This window comes from Synchiropus splendidus, chromosome 9 (assembly GCF_027744825.2).
Source record: "Synchiropus splendidus isolate RoL2022-P1 chromosome 9, RoL_Sspl_1.0, whole genome shotgun sequence".
NCBI classification, from domain to species: Eukaryota; Metazoa; Chordata; class Actinopteri; order Syngnathiformes; family Callionymidae; genus Synchiropus; species Synchiropus splendidus.
Window position 1 is genome coordinate 18,964,892 of NC_071342.1, and position 22,039 is coordinate 18,986,930.

The 22,039-nt window shown below is 41.5% G+C and overlaps 1 protein-coding gene across 2 annotated transcripts in view; it reads right to left on the minus strand.

Annotated features, from left to right (window-relative positions):
- Positions 1 to 3,770: 3,770 nt before the first annotated feature.
- The window catches only part of plpp4 (phospholipid phosphatase 4), a 74,526-nt gene continuing 56,257 nt past the window's right edge, over positions 3,771 to 22,039 (minus strand). The window contains exons 6-7 of one of the 2 annotated variants that reach the window (XM_053875501.1): positions 13,973 to 14,143; positions 3,771 to 10,723 (exon numbers count right to left, since the gene is read on the minus strand). In XM_053875501.1, coding sequence (XP_053731476.1) covers positions 10,509 to 10,723; positions 13,973 to 14,143 — 386 coding nt within the window. In that variant the 3' untranslated portion in view covers positions 3,771 to 10,508. The remainder of the gene's footprint in view (positions 10,724 to 13,972; positions 14,144 to 22,039) is intronic. The other variant, XM_053875500.1, reaches the window with a different exon arrangement.

Below are 22,039 nucleotides of genomic sequence, written 5' to 3' on the forward strand. Positions count from 1 at the left end.
CTGTCAAAAGTGATCTGCCTGTGCGACTGCAGTCAAGTCAATGTGAAGAGTTGAACAGAAATTGCACAGAAATGAAGCCGCTCCATTTGGTTTGATTCAACGCAGAACAAATGAAATCCATTTTTCTCATCTATCTTCAATTTGGTCGGCAGGCAGGACAGATAAATCCTCCTGATCTGTTTCATGATGAGTCTCAGATTTCCTCTCATTCTTCAAGCCTGTGTTATACAAGAGTCCCCTTACTGCTGGTGAGCGGAGCAAAGCGGGATAATGATCGCGCCCATGCAAACCATGAGCCACTGTGATACGTTCCATTTCCCTGACATGAGGGCAAATAATGATGTATCCCAATGATGTCACGCTGGTATCTCCAGTGGGAAATGGAAAAGGCAAACAAAAGTGGATATATTGATCCCCATTCAAACGTGTTCATTATATGCTGTTTTACATATCATACATCATGTCATGCATATTTTGTATATGTTCTAAATAACTGTGTGATTTTATCAACACAAGAGTAGCCTGAAATGCTTTCACCATGCAAACATTTGTTTACTGTCAGGAACATTCTCAGAGGCTGTGAAAAGGCTCAAAAATACCCAGTGGGGTAATTGACATGAGGAAAAAAAGGAGGTGGGAATAGGCTTTTTGGAAATACTGAAAATACTAAAAATAATAATTGGAAATACTAATAATAAAAGAGTTGTTGGGAATTGACTTGCAAAAATGTGAAGAAAAAAAAAATGCATTTCCTTAAATATGTATTCTCATTTCTTATATTTTAATGTCCTTATAGGCTATTAGATAACTATATTTATGTTCATTTTTATGTATTTTGAAATATATTTCCACTTTGTTTCCAGTGAATATTTCCATTTCCATTCCCTTCTTCATCATTTAATTCTGGGTCTCCTGGCATTCCACACTAAAAGCACAACATTGTATTAATGGCTGCTCTTGTGTTGATAAAATCTTCCTTTAAGTTACATTTAGAACAGATACAAAATGTGTGATACATTTCCCATTAATCACCAGTTAACTCAGCTCTAGTGCGATTAATTGAGATTAAAATTTGTAATCTATTGATGGCACTATTTATTATATTCCTTTTTTTTTCCAATATTAAATCATTTTTTTCTGTCAGTTATTTCTAATTTACGGTACTGCTATTATTACATCATCAGGACAAGACACAGCACCTGAAAAATACTGTAAACAGAGGAGTATTGGTCTCATTAATTCAAATACGCTATAATACCCAAAAACTATTTGGCAGCATTATTCCAAGGCAGTTTCAATCCATCCATAGTTGAAGGTCATGAAGTGTTTTTTAGCCTTTGGTTCCCTTCAGTATCTGAGCAACAGATGCTGCAGCGTCTTGTCTTCCACAGAATGTTACAGAATGAATGGCAGCGAAAAAAAAAAAAAAAAAAAAAGCTTTTCTTCAGTCTTGACTGTCACACTTTCACATCAAGAGTGCGGCACGAAAGAAAAAATGAAAACACGACGCATACACATTCGAAGCTGGTGCTTTAAACCTGACAGTGGATGTGGTTTAATAAGAAATTTCGTGAAGCCTTGTCCTTTATAAACCTGACTGATAATGAAGGCAACTGCTCTCATTGTGTTTGATCGACATCGCGTTTGGTGTTTCTGAATGAAAAGTGAAATCAATTCTTGACACTGTGTCAATACAGAAGTATTTGCAGTTGGGGTCAATGCGCCTCTTTTGTTCTGGTCCTCTAAGTATTAAACTAAACTTTTTTATGTGAGAAGTTGAAGACAGAGTGGAGTAAAGACAAAAAAGACACAATAGTGGCTGTGTTTTTCGCTTCACATCAGACGTAGAAGACTCAAGGCCAAACCTGACTTCAGGCATAGTTTCATCATTTTTATTGGTCTCCAGGTACAATTCTAACACATCATTTTTCTGTTCCTGGGACTTTGCAATTTGGGATTTTTTTGTTTCTAAGTGCAAGAGACTTCACCTTGTGGCTGGGGGCTGTCACTTCATCATTGGTCCATGTGGGGTCTAGAGATGAATCGAAAGTTATTTTAAACTCTTGGAGTCTATGAAAATGGAAGCGGGGAAAGGCTGCTTGAATTGGCACGGAGTCATAGAAACACCTGTGAGTCAGCATCCAATGTGGAAGACTGACTCCCGAGTAAATATCAGACGCAAAAGTTCACCTGAAAATAGTGACTATTGGACCCCCCAGGAGTGAGAATGTGCTGACCAGGGGGCTCAGATCAGTGTTGGGTGGCGTCAATGATAGTTGAAGCGGAACAATTCTGGCCCCAAAAACCACAAGTGACGTGGCATTATGGCAATGGCCCCTATGGCTTGGTCCTGGAACCACAGCAAGATCAGATCGTGCGGCAAGTCGGCTTGATAATCTTTGAGAGCTAAGTTGATATTCAACTTACAATGACCGTTGAGACGCAGCCTGTTATTGGTGTTTAGAAAGCCACTGTGAAATGAAAAACATGTATTTACAGACAGCCAGAAAAAAGCCCAAAACATCTCCGAAACATTCGTTCGAGGCAGGAACGTGTCTGTGCCCTGTGTTTCCTTCAGTGGCGGCGGCCTTCTAAAATAGCCTCATAAAAGAGGCAGCTTAACTTTAAAGAATGCAGTGACGGACAGCTGAAGACGTTATTGATTTCTGCCGCCGTTTGTGTTGAGACAGAGTCTCATTGAAGATAAAGCCTCAGAACGACACTCAAGGTGATGCAGCAGAATGGAGTAGCTGAATTCATGTCAGAATCACTTAGTGGTTGTGTGAGAGCCCTTCACTCCAGATTGATATTTTAACCTTGAAGTTTTCATAGTGGGAGGCCATTTATAGTTTCAAAGTGTGAAGCTTCATGCTGACCCAAAAAGAGTAAAGACCTGATGAAATGAGTTTATATTTTTATATAGCTTGTATTTATTCATATGGCGCATATATATATATATATATATATATATATATATATATATAATATCTTTTGTGTTTTGGGATCTTTCTCACGCCTCGTTTTTCAGGGAACCAGGGAAGATGACCATGGGCATTTTTGTAAATTTTAAATATATTATTTTATTATATATATATCAAGTTCAAAAAGTTCTTCATTTTGCCTCATTTTGAGGCATGCTATACTTCTATTATTCATTTTTTAATTGTTATATTGAGCTTCAGTTATATTATATTGAACTTTCACAGCCTTATTTTATCTCAGTATTGTATTTATTTAACTGAATTACTGTATTTGTATTACATTTTTGAAAACAACCTTTGAAAACAACCTTTGAAAACAACCTTGCGGATGTGCTTGACCTTTACTTTTGGATTTCATTTATGAAGCACAGTTCAACAATAAAAAAATAAATTAATTAATAAAAAAAAAATATATATATATATATATATGTATATGTATATATATATATATATTAGTGCTGTATATATTTTTAAGTTTTTCTTCTTCTTCCTATTCCGTCTTCCTATTTTTTTAAATTAAAGTTTTGGACACCGGTTTAGCGCCACATTTTTCACTAATAGCTGATGCTGCATTGTACCTTGGTTTTCTGACTGCAGTAGAAATAAATTCTCCCCGAAGTTGCAGCTAATGCTGGACACCTGGCATATGTTATAATTTTGAATGTATAAATGGCGACAGGAGTTCTTGAGCGCTCAGACGTTTATTGAAATTCTCTAGTGCACAGACACACACTCTAACTCAGTCCAGTCTTTGCAGTCACCCAACAGGCTTGATGAAGCAGAAACCTATTGAATAAAAATTGCAAAAATAGCTTGCGCTGCAATCCAAAGTTTACCGACTCTGAGTTGGTCATCAGGAAAACTTTCGAGAGCCTCATCTTCCAGGCTTCACCGATCACACCATCACAACCGCACTCCTCATCAACACATTTCACACTGTCTTTTATTGCACATTAAGTATACAAACAGCGAAAAAACAAAGCTCCGCGGGTTGTCAAGGCCAGGCATGCGTATTCATCGAAAATAGTCTTCTCTCACAAATGCAACTGGCATGCCATGAACAAAGAGTCGTACACACGGTTTGTTTCTTCAGACATCTACTCAACATAACTGATAATAACTTCATATTTCATAGTCTAATTCTGCATTTATTAGGACGCTGAAAAAACTCACAGAAAAGAAGTTACAGAAGGAGAAGCAATCCTTGCCCTTTAGTGTTTTTTTTTTGTTTCACAATCACAGCAAAAAGAGGAAATAAATTTAAAAAATAAATAAATGGCTACATCGATAGCACCGAAATACAACTCATTTGGGAATGACAGAGGGTGCAACTATTTTGTAATGACCAAGAGATGCTAAATAAGTTTGTGCTGTTGAATTCAGGAATTAGTCTTAGACGTTTAACGCACTTGACAGAGGGAAATGTTCCGTTAAAGCTTCAGACACAGCCCAGACAGAGGTGTAAACATTCCAACGGTCAGTGGAGGATTTGTAAACAGACGGCAGGGGTTAAGTTCCTGGTTCCCATTTACAGCTGCTTTATTTTGCGAAGAAAAATGTCATTGAGGCTTTGTCCTTGGCTCTCCAGTATCTGTTATCCAATAAGGAACTTGGGAACTTGAGAACTAACCGGTGCATTCATGCTGCTCCACTGACCATGTCTCCTGTTTCTTCTTCGCTACTGGACCGAACACTCATTAAACACATGCTTAGAGTTGACTTCAGTCTGCTTTTGAACTGTGTCAGGAGTGTCACAACACACAATCTCCACCGTCAAGGATCAAGTTCATCTGTAGTCCACTTGTATTTTAGGGGACGTCATCTCTTGTCACGTCGATTGGCTGACGAATGAAGGCAGCACACATGAGTGCTAGTAATTTTATGGACCTTAGCGCAATCCTGCGCACATGAGGACACGCCCACATGTCATGAGTGTTGTAAGGAACAATTCTGTTGTGTGTTTACACATTTAAACTGACAAACTAACATGGACCACAGCAGTTTTTTCACTCTCTATCTGGGGCTGACAGGTCACTGGTCCATCACAGGGCACGAGGCACAAAACTCAGTTGCACATACAATTTAAAAGCATACTAACTCCACACGAGACCCAGGTTCCTACTTGAGGTTGGTGTAAAGCACAGTCATTAAACCAGTAAAAGAGGAGTCAAATTTGAGGCCATTTTTACGGGGCCTGAAAGAGCTTTGAACACAACCAGTTGGCTCACACTGAGAGATAAACTTAATGTTCTTTATAGCTAGACAGCGCCAAAGCACAGTGATGTCTTGACCCCACGAAGACTGCGGTGCTCAAGCTTTGCTGTTTTCTGGCATAACAAATGAATAATAGAATAATAATAGATATTGTCGATAATCAGTGCAACAACTGAGTTGATGAATGACAAAGTTCGCGTCCCGTTGAGACTCATATTTCCTGTTCAGTGGCAGAGCAGCTCATAAAAATAAAGTTTGCTTGGCCTGCACCCTGCACCAAACATTACTGATGCAAATGAATTCAATGTTTGTTGTAAAGATGTAGAGCAACGTCATGACTCTATGGTTGCTAATAAATAAGAAACATGGATCACAAACAACATGATACAAAAGTTGTACCTAGTTCAGCAAAGTTTTGTGCAATCAAAGTTGCAGAACCCATAAGAATATTTGTTCAGACTTGACAATCAAGGCCCTTTTTGTTGTGATTCACAGATGTTTTTTTATAGTTATTATCATTAAAACAACTTTAAAAATATGTTTGTTATAGGCTCCTTAACATAACAACTATCAAATGAGCGTCCTTCCTCACTAAATATACAACATTAAAACAATACACAAACATCCAGGTGCCAACAAACTCTTGTCACAATTGCTTAGCCCCAAAATTTAGGAGTCAGATCACTGATGCTTCTCTGTGTAAACAGTCAGATGCGCAGAGTCAAGCACTGTTTTTGATGTCGCTCGTATTGCATCCTGTCAGAAGCCAACGCGCTGCTGACGTGGACGGTCGAAGCACCTCTGGTGCTGAGTGATGACTCCTCCTCACCTGTGCAAAAGCCTCTCTGCTGATTCTTCCCGCTGAAAAGATGACGGCAGTGAGAGATATATGGAAACTGTAACAATCTGCTATGAGGAGGAAACGACAGAATAACCGTCAGCGGCGTCCCGGTCATAATGTTCCAACCTTTCTCCACAAGCAAACGATCAATCTTTCCACGGTGGTGTAAGAGCTGAGCTCAGGTCACAGCATATCATAAATGTCACAGCAAAAACGCACTCGCCGAGATCCATCAATTCTGAGTCATAAAAGGGCGCCGATTGTTGTGTGGGTGACAGGCTCCATCTTTGCTTGTAAATAGATGGTGACATACGATGATGGGGGGACACTGAATTCAAGACACTTTTCACATAATAGGACGAGCAAAATGATTGTATAACTGAAGACCGATGCTTGAATAATGCATCAGACGCGTGGCCTGTCCTCTCCGAATGAGACAGAGATTGTGTATCAGTGTCTTCCCTCTGCAGACAGAGAGCTGTTTGTAATGTTGGAGCCGTCCTTGAGGTGCTGCCTGCTGTCGTAATGTCCTGATAAGCAGCGGCGGCTGGTCAGCGCTAATGCAGAATCAGTAAGGAGACCGTGTCTGCCCAGACAGACTCCCACCACCTGTCGGTTATTGATTGAATTTATTGAGGTATAATTGGATTCAGGACCTCGTGTGTCTTCTGGAGAGAGACGCTGAATGGCTAACAGATCGGGAAATGTTTTAGCACTGCCAGTGCTGGAGAACATCGGAGTCTCCGGGAGAGATGTCCACCATGGGTGTCACATTCGATCAAAATTTCAAACACCGTCACCGCAACAAAAAGTAAATGACATTCTTGGATGGGAAATCGCAGTTTAAACAGAATTTAAATCAGCCTCCCTCCTTCAGAACGTATCTGTTTCACAGCACAGGAAACATTTGGCTCTCTGCTTGTCTTTGAATTACACTTTCATCAAGTCAGTTTTTCGGAATTTTCCAGACTAATTCTTGACATTTATAATCTTTACTTGCTAGAACGTTGAACGGCTAACCTTAAATGCTAATTGTGATTTCAACTTTACCTATTTATAAGAAGAATTTGACACACAGAACGTACACAGAATGATGGAGAACATCATGAAGGTCCTTTTGTCATGTCTGTTTTGTCTCTTGACAGTAGGAGGCATTACTCCGAACTCCTGGAGGTCTTCCTCCGCTGTGTTTTTGCTACTTCCTGCCCACTGGTTCAATTCTAATTTGTGCTTCCTGTCATTTTCACGCCTCTTGTTTTCCTGTTACCTTCCACAGACAACTATTCTGGACTCATTCTGATAACTATACCAACACCCTTGCAGTTCAGTTCTCCTTATTCTGGGCCTTTATCATTGTTCCAATGAGTTTGTTTTGAATGCTATTCTTGCTTCTTTCCATGCTGCCACCTTTTACTTCTTGCTCTTGGGTCTCCTCCTTAGTCACAGCCATCGCGCTCTATTACCAACCAGAATCCCAAAGGAATTTCAATCAAGGTACATTTAACTTCAGGAACAAAAGGCGAGACAAAATAAACAGATCCCTCAGTGGAGTTCAGTAAAGCTGCCATGATGAAGTTTGTTGGAGCTTCCTCAGGAGGATCCTGGTGGAGGATTTTCGCCATTATTTATTTAACATATATTATTAAAGCGAATTTGAATGTTTCAGTATAGAGAGAATCACAATAAAAATATTTTTGTCGCATACATCGTAGGGTAATGGGACAAACATATTGCTTTCCTGCATGTAACCTTGCTTCCATAAAAGAAGCTCTACCTAGTTTGAGTCATGAAAACATGCAGGTGTAATCGTCCTGGCCGTCATCACAGGTGAAGTTCAAATCTTGACTGAAGGACACTATAAAGGGCACCACATCTGTGCGTCAGAGAACCCACAGGTGAAGATAAAAAAGACTGCCATTCACCATAACGTCTGTGGTAGGAAGATTGTACCTCACCACCTATTGAGAAGAATAATAATAACTAAATGGCAGTAACTAAAGTTCGCCACGGAGTCATGTGAAGGTATAGACCGGAAGAACAGATTCCGATTCATATTGAAGTGATATTTGCTTCTAATGATTAAAAGCTAGTCTTAACTGACACAGAGTCAATAAACGTCATACAGTAACTCCCCTGTTTGTGTCATTGTTGCTCAGTCAGATCACTTCTTAATTGGTTCCATTCTGTTTGTTATGTTCCCTGTTTTTCTTGTGCTTTTATTTTGTTATTTTGTGTGTGTTTTTTTTTCCTTTTCCTTTGTTCCCCCCAGCTTAATGGCAGCGCATCTGGAGCTCGTCTGATGATCAAGCCGCGCTGATTTCTACACCTGGGTTCCAGCCTGCGCTGCCAGATGGTTATTCCATGTCCTGCGGTAAAGTCCTCCTTGAAATCTGTCATTTCAAATTATCTATTGTGCGTGTTGTTTCTGCCGCTTTCTTGTTTGCTCTTCTAGTTTGTTTCCTGCCTTATTTTCTTCGTGTCTTATTTTCTATTGTTGGCTTTTTCTCCCACGCATGCTTGTTTGACTGTTCCACCACAGAGTGTTTTTTGTTGTTTGGGCCTCGTGTGTGTATTCGAGTGCAGTTTTGGTAGTCCCCGTTAGTTGGCTTGATATTAATTCACCTCTCTTCTGTTTTCAGGATTTTCCCCTTCCTTGAGTGTTTCCTTCACTCCGTGTTTTGGATAGCGACGTCTTTAGTTCTTTGGTTCTTGTCTGTGCCCTGTTATTTTGTTTGTTGTATATAAAACTTCGTAAAACTAGCCTCGTTCTTGTCGAGTCATCTGTGAGACAGTTACAACCTAGCGATTGGGTCTGTTCACCTGAGCCAACCATGACACTGTTCCAAGTCACAGCTCAGGTTGCGAGTGATCTCTCAACACACACATCAGGAATCTTGGTCGTAAAAATTGTCCATGTTGTTCCAACCAAACAAGCACACACAGTTTAACCCATCAGCTGAAACAAGCAACACCCGACTGACAATTAACCAACGGTCAATAACAGGTGAAAAGGGGACTGGCTGGAACAAAAAACCTGCGGCCATTTGAGGACCGGTTTCAGACCCCTGCTCTAATATATCTGTATAAGAGAAGGCGACTATCCTTGGCTGACATCGGGTCAAAGACAGCCCAATTATCGCTGTGTGGCCCAGTTCGCTTGACATTTACAAGAAAGGTGAGTACCACAAATCAATGAGGAGTTACAGCCACGGACCAAAGTGTTCACGGTGAGCTTGATAGTGTCTTTTGTGGATCTCAATTCTTGCAGTCCCAGGCCAAACAGCTCAATGTGTGTCTCCTCAACTCCACATGTGTTTAAAACCGTTCGCATTCCCCAATTCTGCTAGTCGATATCCGCTTATGTGTTTTCTTTAGTCTGTTTACACCTGGACGTTTCTGCCAGTATGCTACCGACAATCTGTGTGACACTTGACTCTACACTATAGATGTATAGATGTAATCAGAAAAATGTAGAATCTCTCCAATAAAACTAGAAAAAATACATGCCCAGCGTTTCTTTTGCAAACACTTTGACACGATATGGGGTTTTGGAAGGGTAGAAACAGGATGAGGTCTGGTCAAAAAGTCAGCAAAAAAGATGAGATGACTTGGAAAACTGAGCGTAGCTTGAACAGATCCATCTGCAATCATCACTCAAATACCAACTTCAATATCAGAGCGGATCGAGACAAGCGCAGCAAGATTGACCTGTTTTTTTGACATGGGGTACTTTAGATTGTTGGACAGAGGGCTATTTGGACCTTACGAGGGAAAGTAATATGTTTCAATGGTAATACACACTGAAGAAAACACAGGAGGGGCAGAAGATCCATCCCCCCAAAAAGCTATCATCATCTCTCGTCTTTTTTTATGTAGATGCTGAAGGTAACATTTAGGTGTTTTAAGTGCAATTCAGAAAAGTTATTCTAGCTGAGTAATCTCACAGAAAATAATTTGAGTGTCCATACTTGGTTCCGGACACAAAAGTTTTGTATGAAGTATTGGCGAAGTTAGAGGAAGGAAACATAAAATAAAATCGGAATCATATTTCGGTTGACGCTGAAATCATCAAGATGTTCAGCGCTCTCAAGGCTTTGCAAGATTGCTGTGACATTTAACTGAGGTCCTGTGGGTTTGTTGTGTCTAACTTTCTGTCAGACCTGCACCCATCAACAGTTCCGCACTTCCTCTGTTACATCATGAAAAAAAAAACTGATATCCCAAAACATTCTCCCCTCTCAGTGGTGTCGTCCCACATTCCTACGCTCCCCTCACACGCTGCTATTTATAGAGCCTTTTTTTTTTCAGCTGAGCCGGAGTCAGATTTAACGGAAAGATGGAAAGGAAACAAGAGGTGGTGGAGGTGTGTTTGCTGTCCTCTGGAATGTATGAGTCATCAGTCATTGGACAACTGGAGGTGGGATCAGCGGCTTGGTGAGGGAGCTGGGGGGAGTCTCCGCGGGGGCCACTAGTCATACTGGCCCTTCAGTCAAACCTTCCAAGGGAAGGGTGGTCGTGGCGTTGTCGGTGGGTTGCGGGTCGTCCTGGGGATGTGGCGGCGTGTAAGCAGCGGGGGCAGCCAGGCTGGCGTAAGGCAGGTGGCAGTCCGAGTGCAGGAAGGGCGGGTAATGCTGGCGGTAGCAGATGTACGCAAACAGCAACCCGATAACTCCCCCAACAACGGCGTCTGTGAAGACACAAAATCACATTTAGGCAAGCAGAGATATTCAAGTCTCGGAGGAGGGGAGAGATAACACCTGCTGATGGAAAGAACAATACTATTTAGGCACTAATGTGCCTGAGCAGGCCGCCTGCATGCTTAGCTAGGTGATATGAGGGTGAAAATAATCCCACAAATGATGAATCCCAACTGAAATGACTTACAGGCACCACTCCAATTTCACACTGCATTCTTCGGACTCCATACATCATATGGGTGGGATATTGTGCCTCTGTTTCTGGTTATAAATCAACATGACAGATAATGCGAGCAGCTGAAAAACTTACAATATTATTCCACCACAGGTCAAAAAAATGTTTTGTTTCACTAACTTCAGACTGTAATAACCCGTGGTTTAATAATATTTTTTGTTCCGGGACACAGATTCGACACCGGCTGGCCCACACGAGGGAGTGAACCCGTGGAGTGCAACGGTCGGCTGGCGGATTCTGGATCCATCATGGATCAGTGGTCGGGATAATGGGGTCCCGCTGCTTGGGTTTATGAACATGACCAAGACCCTCAAGTTTAATGGGCTGCACCGGCGAGTGGGTGTGCGCCGGCTCTGAGGGTAAAAGCTTTATGATTGTTTGTGCTACACTTTAATGTCTGTGCTCTCTATTTAGACGCTGTTGTCTTTTCCTTGCTAATAATTTCTCGACCTCATGAGCCCAATGATGTAGTGGACCTGTTTATTGTGCTACTTTTGCTTACATGAATCGCCTCCGGAATTCTGGGAATAAGTGGAAGAAAATGAATGCAGTAAACATGACAATATGACTGCTCACTTCATTAAGAAACCCAACCTCACGTTCTTCCTGAAGCTGACAGAACCAGCTTCACTGTCTGCAGCTGAGAGATGAGGGCACATTGCAATGTCCCATTAAACCAATACTACATTCTGGCATCAGATTTCTCCCTCATTATTTCATTTGTTAATGCATCTTTTATGTAGTTTGGTGTCACTTCAAGACTCCATTTCACTCATTTTATAATGGTTAGTACATACGAGGGGTGGGATTCTATAAAAAAAATAAATAAATAAATAAAATAAAAAATTAATAAAAAAAAAAATATATATATATATATATATAGTTAGAGAATTTGCGATTAAATAATCTCAATTAATCGCAGTTTAATGGTATACAAATATTTGCCACAAGGAGCCACATTTTTCAATTTGAATGAATTTGGTTTACTGAATTACTGAATCAAATGATGGACCCATACATACATTTAAACAACAAAATAATAAATAATAAATAAATAGCACAATAAATCATGATGGTGGCTATATTCAAGTTTTTTATATAACCTTATTTAAGCTCTTAATGTCTTATTTTAAATTTAATTCAATTAAATTAAATCACCACGAGTATATACATTAATACATACATTCCTACAAGTCTTTTCAAATTCTCTCTAGCTTGCTCATGATTCATCGGGTCAGGTTTACTTGAGGTGAAAGGTGGGGGCCACCTTCGACAGGTGACTCTCATTGACAGCTATGGAGAATATAGAGCCACTATTGAACCTGAGTATTTTTTTTTTTTTTTGGAGAAGGAAGACACTCAAGCCCAGGAAGACCTGAGGCTGTTATTTTTGTGCTTGTTATCTGAAATTCATTTTGAAATATTGCCCCTCACCACCGCTCGCCCTGGTCTTCACGGTTCCCTCAACCCTCAAAAAAAAAAAATCTTTCAATGCATTCAACCCACTTCTTGTTCCTCCACTCATTCCAGCAGTTTTTACATATGTCACTCAAACGGCAAAGTTTAAGGATACGCAAGGACTCAGTTCAACAACTAAGGTCAACGTTATTGTCTGTTTGTTTATCCTGCTAATTTAAATAGACAACTTCCCAGGTGGAACGTGACCTTGTCCTGTGAGGTACAATCAGGATACAACACAGCTGCTCTGTGTGAACTGGGTCCTTCAAGACTCGCTGTCAGTCAATGATCTGGTCAAAAGCGCTTCCCAAAGGATAAATAGCTTATTATGTTGGCCGTCAATGACACGATGATGACCTCGAGTGGAGACTTGATGGTCACTATGGTGAATACAAAAACAAAAAATGTCATTATACAGCCATATTCTACAACCAAATGGGTAAGGAAGCTTAGCATCAATTCTTTTTTCCTGAAAAAAGAGTCTTAATATTGCTAGGAGGCTCTGGCATAGCAAGTCACCAACTGATGTCTGGTCAACCCACTGAAAAGGGGCATCATTGGTAGCATAGATCTCAATGAATTCATATGACCTGCTTTATTTATTTATTTTTAATTTATTTTTTTTGCTTTTTATTACTATTATTGCTATTATTTTGTTTTGTTCATGTACCAAATCACTTTCCTTGTTGGTGGGATCTTGACTGACCTTGGCAATAAAGCAGATTCTGATTCTGGTGAAGCTAAATATCAATAAGTAGAGACCTTCTCTCATTCCACTGCCACCCAAATGACAGCGCACCCGACTCCTGGAATGGCCTCCACAGGTGGTGAGCCCATGGGGCAACGATGGGATGGATGGAGTATGGTCCACGCTGCTCTTTCGGGCTGTGCCCGGCCGGGATGTGGATGTGGATGTGGATGTGGATGTGCTCAGAGTAGAGCCGCTGCTTCTCCACATTGAGAGGAGTCAGCTGAGGTGGTTTGGGCATCTCATCAGGATGCCCTCTGGACGCCTCCCTTTGGAGGTGTTCCAGACACGCCCAGCTGGGAGGAGACCAAGGAGTCGACCCAGGACCAGGTGGAGAGATTATATCTCTACGCTGGCCTGGGAGCGTCTCAGGATCCCCCAGTCGGAGCTGGTGGATGCCGCTCGGGAGAAGGCCGTTTGGCGTGACCTCTGAAGCTGCTGCCCCCGCAACCCAGCAACGGATAAGCGGGCGACGATGGATGGATGGATGGATGGAAGAAGTAGAGACATTGAAGTGGTCATGCTCTTTAATTTGTATCTAGTTTGTCACAAATCTAATGTGCACCTCCGTGGTTCTCAAGTAAGGTGCATGGAAGAAAATCAGACTCCAGATTTTCACGCCACTGAAAAGTGACAATTTTTTTTTTTGCAAATAAATAAAAGTATTTCCAGAATTCTGTTGTGTGGGTGAGGATTATGACACAAGAGTGATCACTAAAAATCATTTTTAGCCTCGGTCGCATCAACATGTGCTTTCATTCTACAAATCCACGCCTGTGCCTGCGTGGCTGTACCAACCTTGCCAGTGGTGTTTGTAGTCGCAGGTGCGGGACATGGCGATCATCATGGCGCTGTAGAGCGGCAGCACCATGGCACAGAGCCGCCAGCTTCGCCCTCTGCCCTGATCCGTGAAACACTGCAGCTTCCCGGCCAGGTAGAAGGAGGTGAAGCCCAGCCCGGAGAAAGCAACTGTGTGGGAGAAAGTTTACGAAAACAACAAAAAAGGTATTAAAAAGCAGCCCTGATTTTTTTATGTTTGATAAACCTGTGACAAATTCCCTGAATCCCCAAATAATAAACTCATCAGTGAGCAACAATAGAGAATTTCTAATGGAAAAATAGTGAGGAGGAACAGGAGCCGAGGTTTGTTTCCAGCCTCCCACCATCTTTATACATCTGGGCTTTAGTTGGTTACGTAAATATCATAGAGAAATTGAGCGTTCACCATACATCAAGTTAAAAAGTTATTGGTGGAAGTAACTACAGTGGTACCTCAGTTTTCAAACGTCCCGGACTTCGACCAAATCGGAGTTCGAACAAAAATTTCCAGATTTTTTTGCTTCGGATTTCGAACGAAAATCCAGAACTCGAACGCCCCCGAAAAAAGCTGGAAAAACATAACGTGCGTGGACCGATCAGCTGACCCACGACGCGCTTTGTTATTGTGTATAACACAGCCTCTGTATGCAGACGTGTCCCGTTAGCTACATTTACTGGTGTATTTTCTTCATATTGAGGTGTGAAACCTTTCCTGTCTCCGCACTGGACCGTGGTAGAGTGTCACAGGGGAGGTGCTGGAGCGCTCACTCCAGGGTTTGATGTCCTGTTGTGGGCTGGAGCTGGGACAGGGATGAGGCGAGTCTGGGACAGAGCGTGACTTGGTTTATGACTTTGTCACAGCCAAACTGCACAGAAGCGCACATTCAGAGCTGGACACGCACCGGGCACCTCTTCACTTCTGGAGAGACGTCACTCACTCGGCAACCCCTCCCACATGCAGCGGCCACACACATAGATGAACAGCGCACCTGCAGCAGACACTCTACATTCACTCCTACAAAAGACTATTTTAAGGCTTGGAACGCATTATTTCTTTTTCCATTCACTGTAATGGGAAAAATCGATTCAGATTTAGAACAATTCGCTTCTCGAACGGACTTCTGGAACGGACTTCTGGAACGGATTGTGGTTGAGACCCGAGATACCACTGTATTTGATTTGTATGTACTCATTTTCAAAAGCTACAGAGGAAGTGATTTAATGTCCTCTGAGCATCAACAAAACAACAACAGGCTGTAGTGATAATGTGCGTATAGGTTGTCCACAACATAGATTCATAATGGCATGACTGACAGTCAAAACAAACACGTAATGCACTGCAACCATTGAAGCAATTTTAAGAGCTATTTTTGAAAAAGATGTGTCGAAAACAAACGTGCATTTGGGGTATTTTTCAGCATTAATTTTTATAGATAAAGAAATAATCTTGAGAACGCCGCTCCATGTCAGCGCTCTTCCATGATGGATCCCGGGCCGACACACTCCACCTTACAGAGGACCTCTCCTTAGGATATGACTGTCCTGACTTATGTTTCAAATGTTGAGTTCTCTAGTCCCTCATTATGACAACACTCCATCATAAAAATCTCCCTTGTCTTGTGTTCCGTGGGGGGCAAATATCATTCTAAGAGACACATAAATCCCTGGGATGGATTCACCTTCACCTCACTTCATCATCCTCCATGTTCCTCATGACAGCCATTGACTGTCTCCCTCAGCCAATGAGGTCTTTCCGAGATCCTGATGCGTAACTGCCACTTTCCCCTTTAGCAAAATCAGCAGCTTAAACAAATCAATATGAGAGGAAAAAATGTTTTAAATTAATAAGCTTCCGAGGCACCATATCCTTCTCGACCCAAGCAGCTACTGCCGTTTCTCCACTCCCGCCTGGTCAGACCTGAGCTTCAACGCTTGTCGATCCATCTCACTTACACATGACCTCCTTACGTTTCCAATCGCAGCCTCGCTCATTCCATTTATTTCAATAGCTGCAGCTATAGACAAGGCAACTCTATTGCTCATTTGGGCCAACGTGAATCAGTGATGCAGCACCAGAGTCCACATGTTTAATTTTCCGACATTTCTCCCCCTCACTTGCTCTCCACTCGTTCTCACCAAGATGGCTGGTTTGGAGCTGTTTAACTCCATCACTTCAAAAGCAGTAAACAAAATTAAAGCTGGGAAATCAGCTGCTTAAATTGGCTGCTGCATAATTCACATCACTGTTTAGAGTTGAAATGAGTTGACGGCAGAGATGTACTTTTAAAACTTTGCAGATGAAATGTTCTCTTTTGCAGGTGATCCAGAAAATACGCTTCAAAAGTTGCTTTATGAACAACACTATCGGACAGAGTTTACCTTTATTTTAACTTCCAGATGCCACATGATCCATGTTTGCAAGCATGGGTTGCTTGAATACATCGATTTTATCACAACATGGTTCATATACTGCATGATGCAGATCTTTTTATGCTTATACTCAATACTTCATGGATTTGCTGAGGGAATAAAAAGCTAAATACTCTCATGCTGTGTGCTTGCCATTTTTCACCCCATATATAGCATGTGGCACACATACGTGGTCATAATGTTATGATTCATTTAACAAAAGATAGACGTGGCTCTGATATACACCTGAAGCATTTGACTCTGATAAATTTAAACTAAAATAATTTGACAGTTTTATTTTTGAACAAAGTGAAAGCAGAGTCTGATCCAGGATCGTATCAGACTAAACTTACATCATCATAACTTGGGCTGACATTTTAAAAACATAGTGGCTCAGGAAGGTGCTGAGAGACTTCATTCTCGGCTGAAAACAGGTCGACTTGTCAGCAGCAATAGAGTCAGCCTTGAGTCTACAACTGCTTTGACGTTAGCGTCATTGCTAGTCGGATGAATTTAAGGCTAAATGAATTGCCCGGTATTTATTATTTTTAATATCTATTTTTATTTAGGATTTTTTTTCCATAGCAGTGTGAGTTAGCAGTCTATTTCTACATTTTTTTCTCCTTCATATTTAGCTTCTTAAACACAATGGCTATAACGCTGAAGTCAGTTGAGTTTCTGAAGAAACTTAAGTCAACGTCTTCACATGACAACATTGACTTTGTGCTTCCTTGTTTTATGCTTTCATGTATTTTATTTCAAGAGAACCATCATCAACTACCATCCATTCGCTCTCTGATCACAACCAATGATAAAAATGTTTTATCATGACCAATAAAACTGAGTACTCCGGTTTGCTCTAAACAGTGTGTATGCAACGAATCAACGCAGCAAAAGATCGACTAGATCAATGTTTTCATTTTTAGTTACACACTTTTTTTCTCTTTATCCAAGATGAGGTTGTGAGGACCCAGGCTTCTATTACTGTAGACACCTATTTCAGCTGAATTTTTTTCAAATTTCTTTTATCAGTTATTTGGTCACAATCCAAGCCAAGACCACAAAGACAGATGGGACTCACTAATATGACCTTGACATCACCACGATGGCCAAGAGGCGAACAGAGTTTCTTACTGAGCAGTGTGTTTTGGGGAGAATTTACCAGTGATTTATTCACAAAGGATTAAAAAAAAAGGTTTCTGACCATCCCCCACAATTCAGGAACAAAACAGCTACAAACTACTAGTAACATCCGACTTACGACCTGCTTGACTTACGTCCACCTGTAATTTCACCACAACCAGCAGATGCTTATTTTATTTTTTTATTCAACGTCTGGCACCGCAGCACGTATCAGCGTATGACAGTTACAGCAGCACAGTGTCCCAGCATCTCACTCTCACACAGAGATCTACCACTACAGTAGCACCTATAACCCTCACGTCGGCTGTTTTGAATGGCATTTGACTTATGTCCAATCCGACTTAGGGTTGGTCGAAACCGATCCCAGTCGTAAGTCGGATGTTACATGCATATGGTCAACACTGGCCAACCACAACACCAAACTGAAGGTGACACTTGGAGGGTAAAAAGAAGTGTTCTCGAGGGGGTGCTGGAAGGTCTGCCTGACATCTTGGGAAACTAAGTGACTGCCACTGGTGTTCGACTACCTCAGCTTGACCCAAACCAAGAGACACACAGCTACGACAATCTTCTTCCATGAGCTCAAACAAGAAAGCGACTAATCCGTTCCATCCAGAAGACGCAAGACAAAAAACATTCCTGAGCCACACCAGCTCTTCTCAGAATGAGGAGGAACAGAAGTTCCAGTAGAAGTTCCCCCCCCTTCAAGTTGGCCACAGGGACCTCAGCCCATCGGGGTGATGGCTTGTGACCACAGGCGAGAATAAGAACATGTTGATCCAACTTGTGATATCGATCATTGTATATTCTGTTTATGGCTACAAGCCCCAGACGGTCGCCGACATCAGATGAGGAGCCGAGATGTAGTGAAATGTATAAAACATGAGTGGGGAGCACCTCTGCTTCTCCCACACACACTCTAACCTACAAATGCCTTTCATGATGGAAAACTGCGCCTGATTACAGAAGCAGCGAGGTTGCACAATGAGCAGGTTCAACTCACTAAAGCACAAGAAAGATCGTCTGCAACAGGCTCACAGAGGACAAGGATTCCGTTTCTTCAATTCAAGCTATAATTCCCTCGACAGAACACTGGGGCCGTGCGTGAGTGATGAGTGGAGAGCGGTGGCTTTTTAATTATTCAAACAAACACAAGGTTCGTGCAAAGTCAAGCAACTGGGGAATGCAATAATAATCTTCATCTGAGGGAACCAGTTCATGAAAGGAAAGATGATAATGGTACTGAAGGTCCCATGAATATTTGAAGGAGATCTGACCATGGCGTCTACCTGGGCAGCTCCATGGGACAATCGTGAGAGACAACAATAAATGTGATTGTTGATGATGTTTTCTTCCTTTTCATTCCCTGCATTTGTTCCTCAAAATATCTCAATAAAAAAACACATTCAATGATGTGCCTTTATATTACATAAACACATAAGTATACTTCGAAATTAAGAATCAGATAATATTAACAAAGATTTTAGCATCTATTTTTATACTGTCAAGGCATTACTGCATTTATTACTATTTTTTTTCCCATTTTGTCCTTGTTTCAGAGATGAAGATATCAGTATTGGACCAGGAATGTTGGAGATAGAAGACGATGACCAACAACTGATGAGGCATGTGGAGGAACATTTGGGGGCAGTTGTGACTCAACCCGACCAAAACAAGTAAAGATGGCAGCCTTGCCATGGAAGCATACTGCGTTGACATGGAGCACTCGAATTGCAATAAATGCCTGAGCTGAATGAAAGCACTTCCACTACCACTTCCTCGCTCAGATCGAGGAGCTTGATGTTGCAGACAGGCCATGTACATTACTGGTCTGATCGTCCCCTTTTTTCACTATACATTTACTCCATGTGACTGAATTAATTCTAAACATATACGAGCACTATGGTACTGTCAGTTGCTGTGACTGAGGCTATAGCTGCACGGAGGTGCATCTTTTCCCATCTTTTTTGCTCTGTTTTTTGAATTACCTAAGGCGCCACGTTATATATTGTGACCGTTGAAAGGGGCCATCAAACCCAAAGAAAGGAGGGTTAATAGAAAAAAAAAACTACACTTAAATGTTTAATGAAAAATTTAAATATTTTCGATGTGTCTCCTACATTTCAAAATCTACATTCAATTCAACAACAATTTAAAAAAACACAAGAAAGTTCGGTTTCAGTTGCATCACAATGAACAAAAAACAATGCCCCACACAAAAATGTTGGAGACAGTAACAATGTCAGTATTAAAGTTTTACTCTGACTCCATTAGGGCCACATAAATACAGTTAAAGGGCCGCATTTGGCCCCCGGGCCGCACTCTCTTCTGCTGTAGAGCGTGTGCTCCTCCATGGTCTGCTGCATGTCACGGTCATTTTGCTGCTCATTCTAATATTTACAAGCTAGTCTTTAGAAGAGCAGCTGTTGCCAAGCACTACTGTGTGTACTGTTGTGAAGTGATGACTGTCAGATGGCGAGATTAGACAGTGAAGTCAACGTTAAACTAAAAAGACAACGGCACAGGACCAACACTTTCAAGCACTTTTGTGGATACGACCGACTCATCTGCTGTGTGAAGCCTCGGTATTCAGCAGAATCATGACAAACGTAAGGGCTCACTGCACTGCTTTCATTTTAAAACAGAACCAAATGAAATACCAAAACAAATAAATGCAATAATTCAATATCCGTCGCAGGGATCTGACAAATGGCGATTTCATCGTGTACAGACAAGCAAGCGTGGCGGAAGACTCCCGTCTTCTATGCCCCACGTCGAGTGACTCTTGGATGCATGACTGGATCATATATTGTAGTGTCATGAAACCACAGAAGATTTATTCCCTAATCATGGAAAAACATCTCGTGTCACCATAAATACTGATAAGAAAACTTTTTAAGAAGCCATTAGAGTTTTTGCAACGTCGACAAGTCATGCATTTGTTCCGACACTTCATCCTGGCTCAGAGAGAATGATGGATGTGAAGACACTCGTACAGAAATGTCATAGCGCCTGGTGGACCCAAACACAGTCGATCACAAATACCACCCACACTCTGAACTTTCACTGTGCTTTTAAGGACTGTTTGAGGAGGCGGTGCCATGAGGAAGTTTTTTTTACGCTGGTCATTGTCTTTAATGGTTTGACGGCTGCTTAAAAACATGAAATTGAAATGTGTGGAGGAGACACAGATCAAATGACAGCCAGTTCAGAAGAGAAAATGGGACTAAAATGTCCACACTGAAGCTCGAGGGTTAAATACCAAACGCTCGGAGTGGCAGCGATGCCTCTCGCATGGCTTGACCCAGACTGGGACTCGTGGGAAACTGGTGTTCCTGGACACCAAAGCTGCATATTAACCAGCCACTTACGGGCCGTGGTGGTTCCATCCATTAACACACCGCGGCCTAACAGGAACTCATTATCAGCGCTGTATAATTGCAGCTCCGGCTCCCACGCAAGCTGTTCCTCAACCTCTTTGGACACTTGAAGTGAAGAGCGCTCCGGTAAGTAATCTATTTGCCAATGTGGACGGCATACTAAATTCAAATATCTCAGCCGTCATGGCAGCATGAATGAGCACAGATGATAGATGGTGATGATGGCAGGCCTTGAAGAACGTTCCATTCTCATCGGTTAACATTTGAAGGGAGAGTTAGACCGAGGTAAGTGAAGTGGAACTATTCAATCGCAGTGGTGCTGTTTGCGTGTGCAATGGCTTTAAGGGAATATGTATTTATATGAATATGTATTTTTTCACCCCTTTCAAGGTAGTGTCTGCTTCCATTCATGATACATTTCCACTTTTGGTGAACTTAGTCAGTGGTGAACATGGACCTGGAAAGCAAAAACATTCTGATGGATTACTCGTAACCAGTGTTGCCACAGTTACTTTGACAAAGTAATCCGACTACTGATTACTCCCTCAAAAAGTAACGTAGTTACTTGACTACTTGAATTTAAAAGTAACTAAGTTAGATTACAAGTTACTTGTCACGTTACATTTGGATGACAGCTCTCATCGCCTAAACAATGTCTTTCAAGTCAATTTTGAGGTTGGAGTTCTTGGGTGTTCAGTGTTTTTCCATGTTTGGGCTCATCGTTTTTGGCACAACCTCAGTTATATGAATGTACAGTCAATGCTTTGCTTTGACACACTCATAACCCATTGGAGCGAAAACCACACACAAAAGTATGAAAAACAAAACAAAGTGATATATTGTCATGTATATAATAAAAAAAAAATCTCTTTTTTTTAAACTACAAGGCAGAAGTTTATGAAGTCTCAGTGTGTCACGTCTGCTTTTGTCCACCTGGAGGCTGTAGTTGCACTTAAGTGGCTGCTGCTACTGGCCTCTACGCGCCAAGGATCATTTTATTTCTGACTTTCGAGAGAAAATGCAACATCAGTACATCACATCAGTACCGTTTCTTCCTGCACCAAAGAAAAAAAACCTATAAAAGTCTAATAAATCTATCATAAGTGTCGTTTAA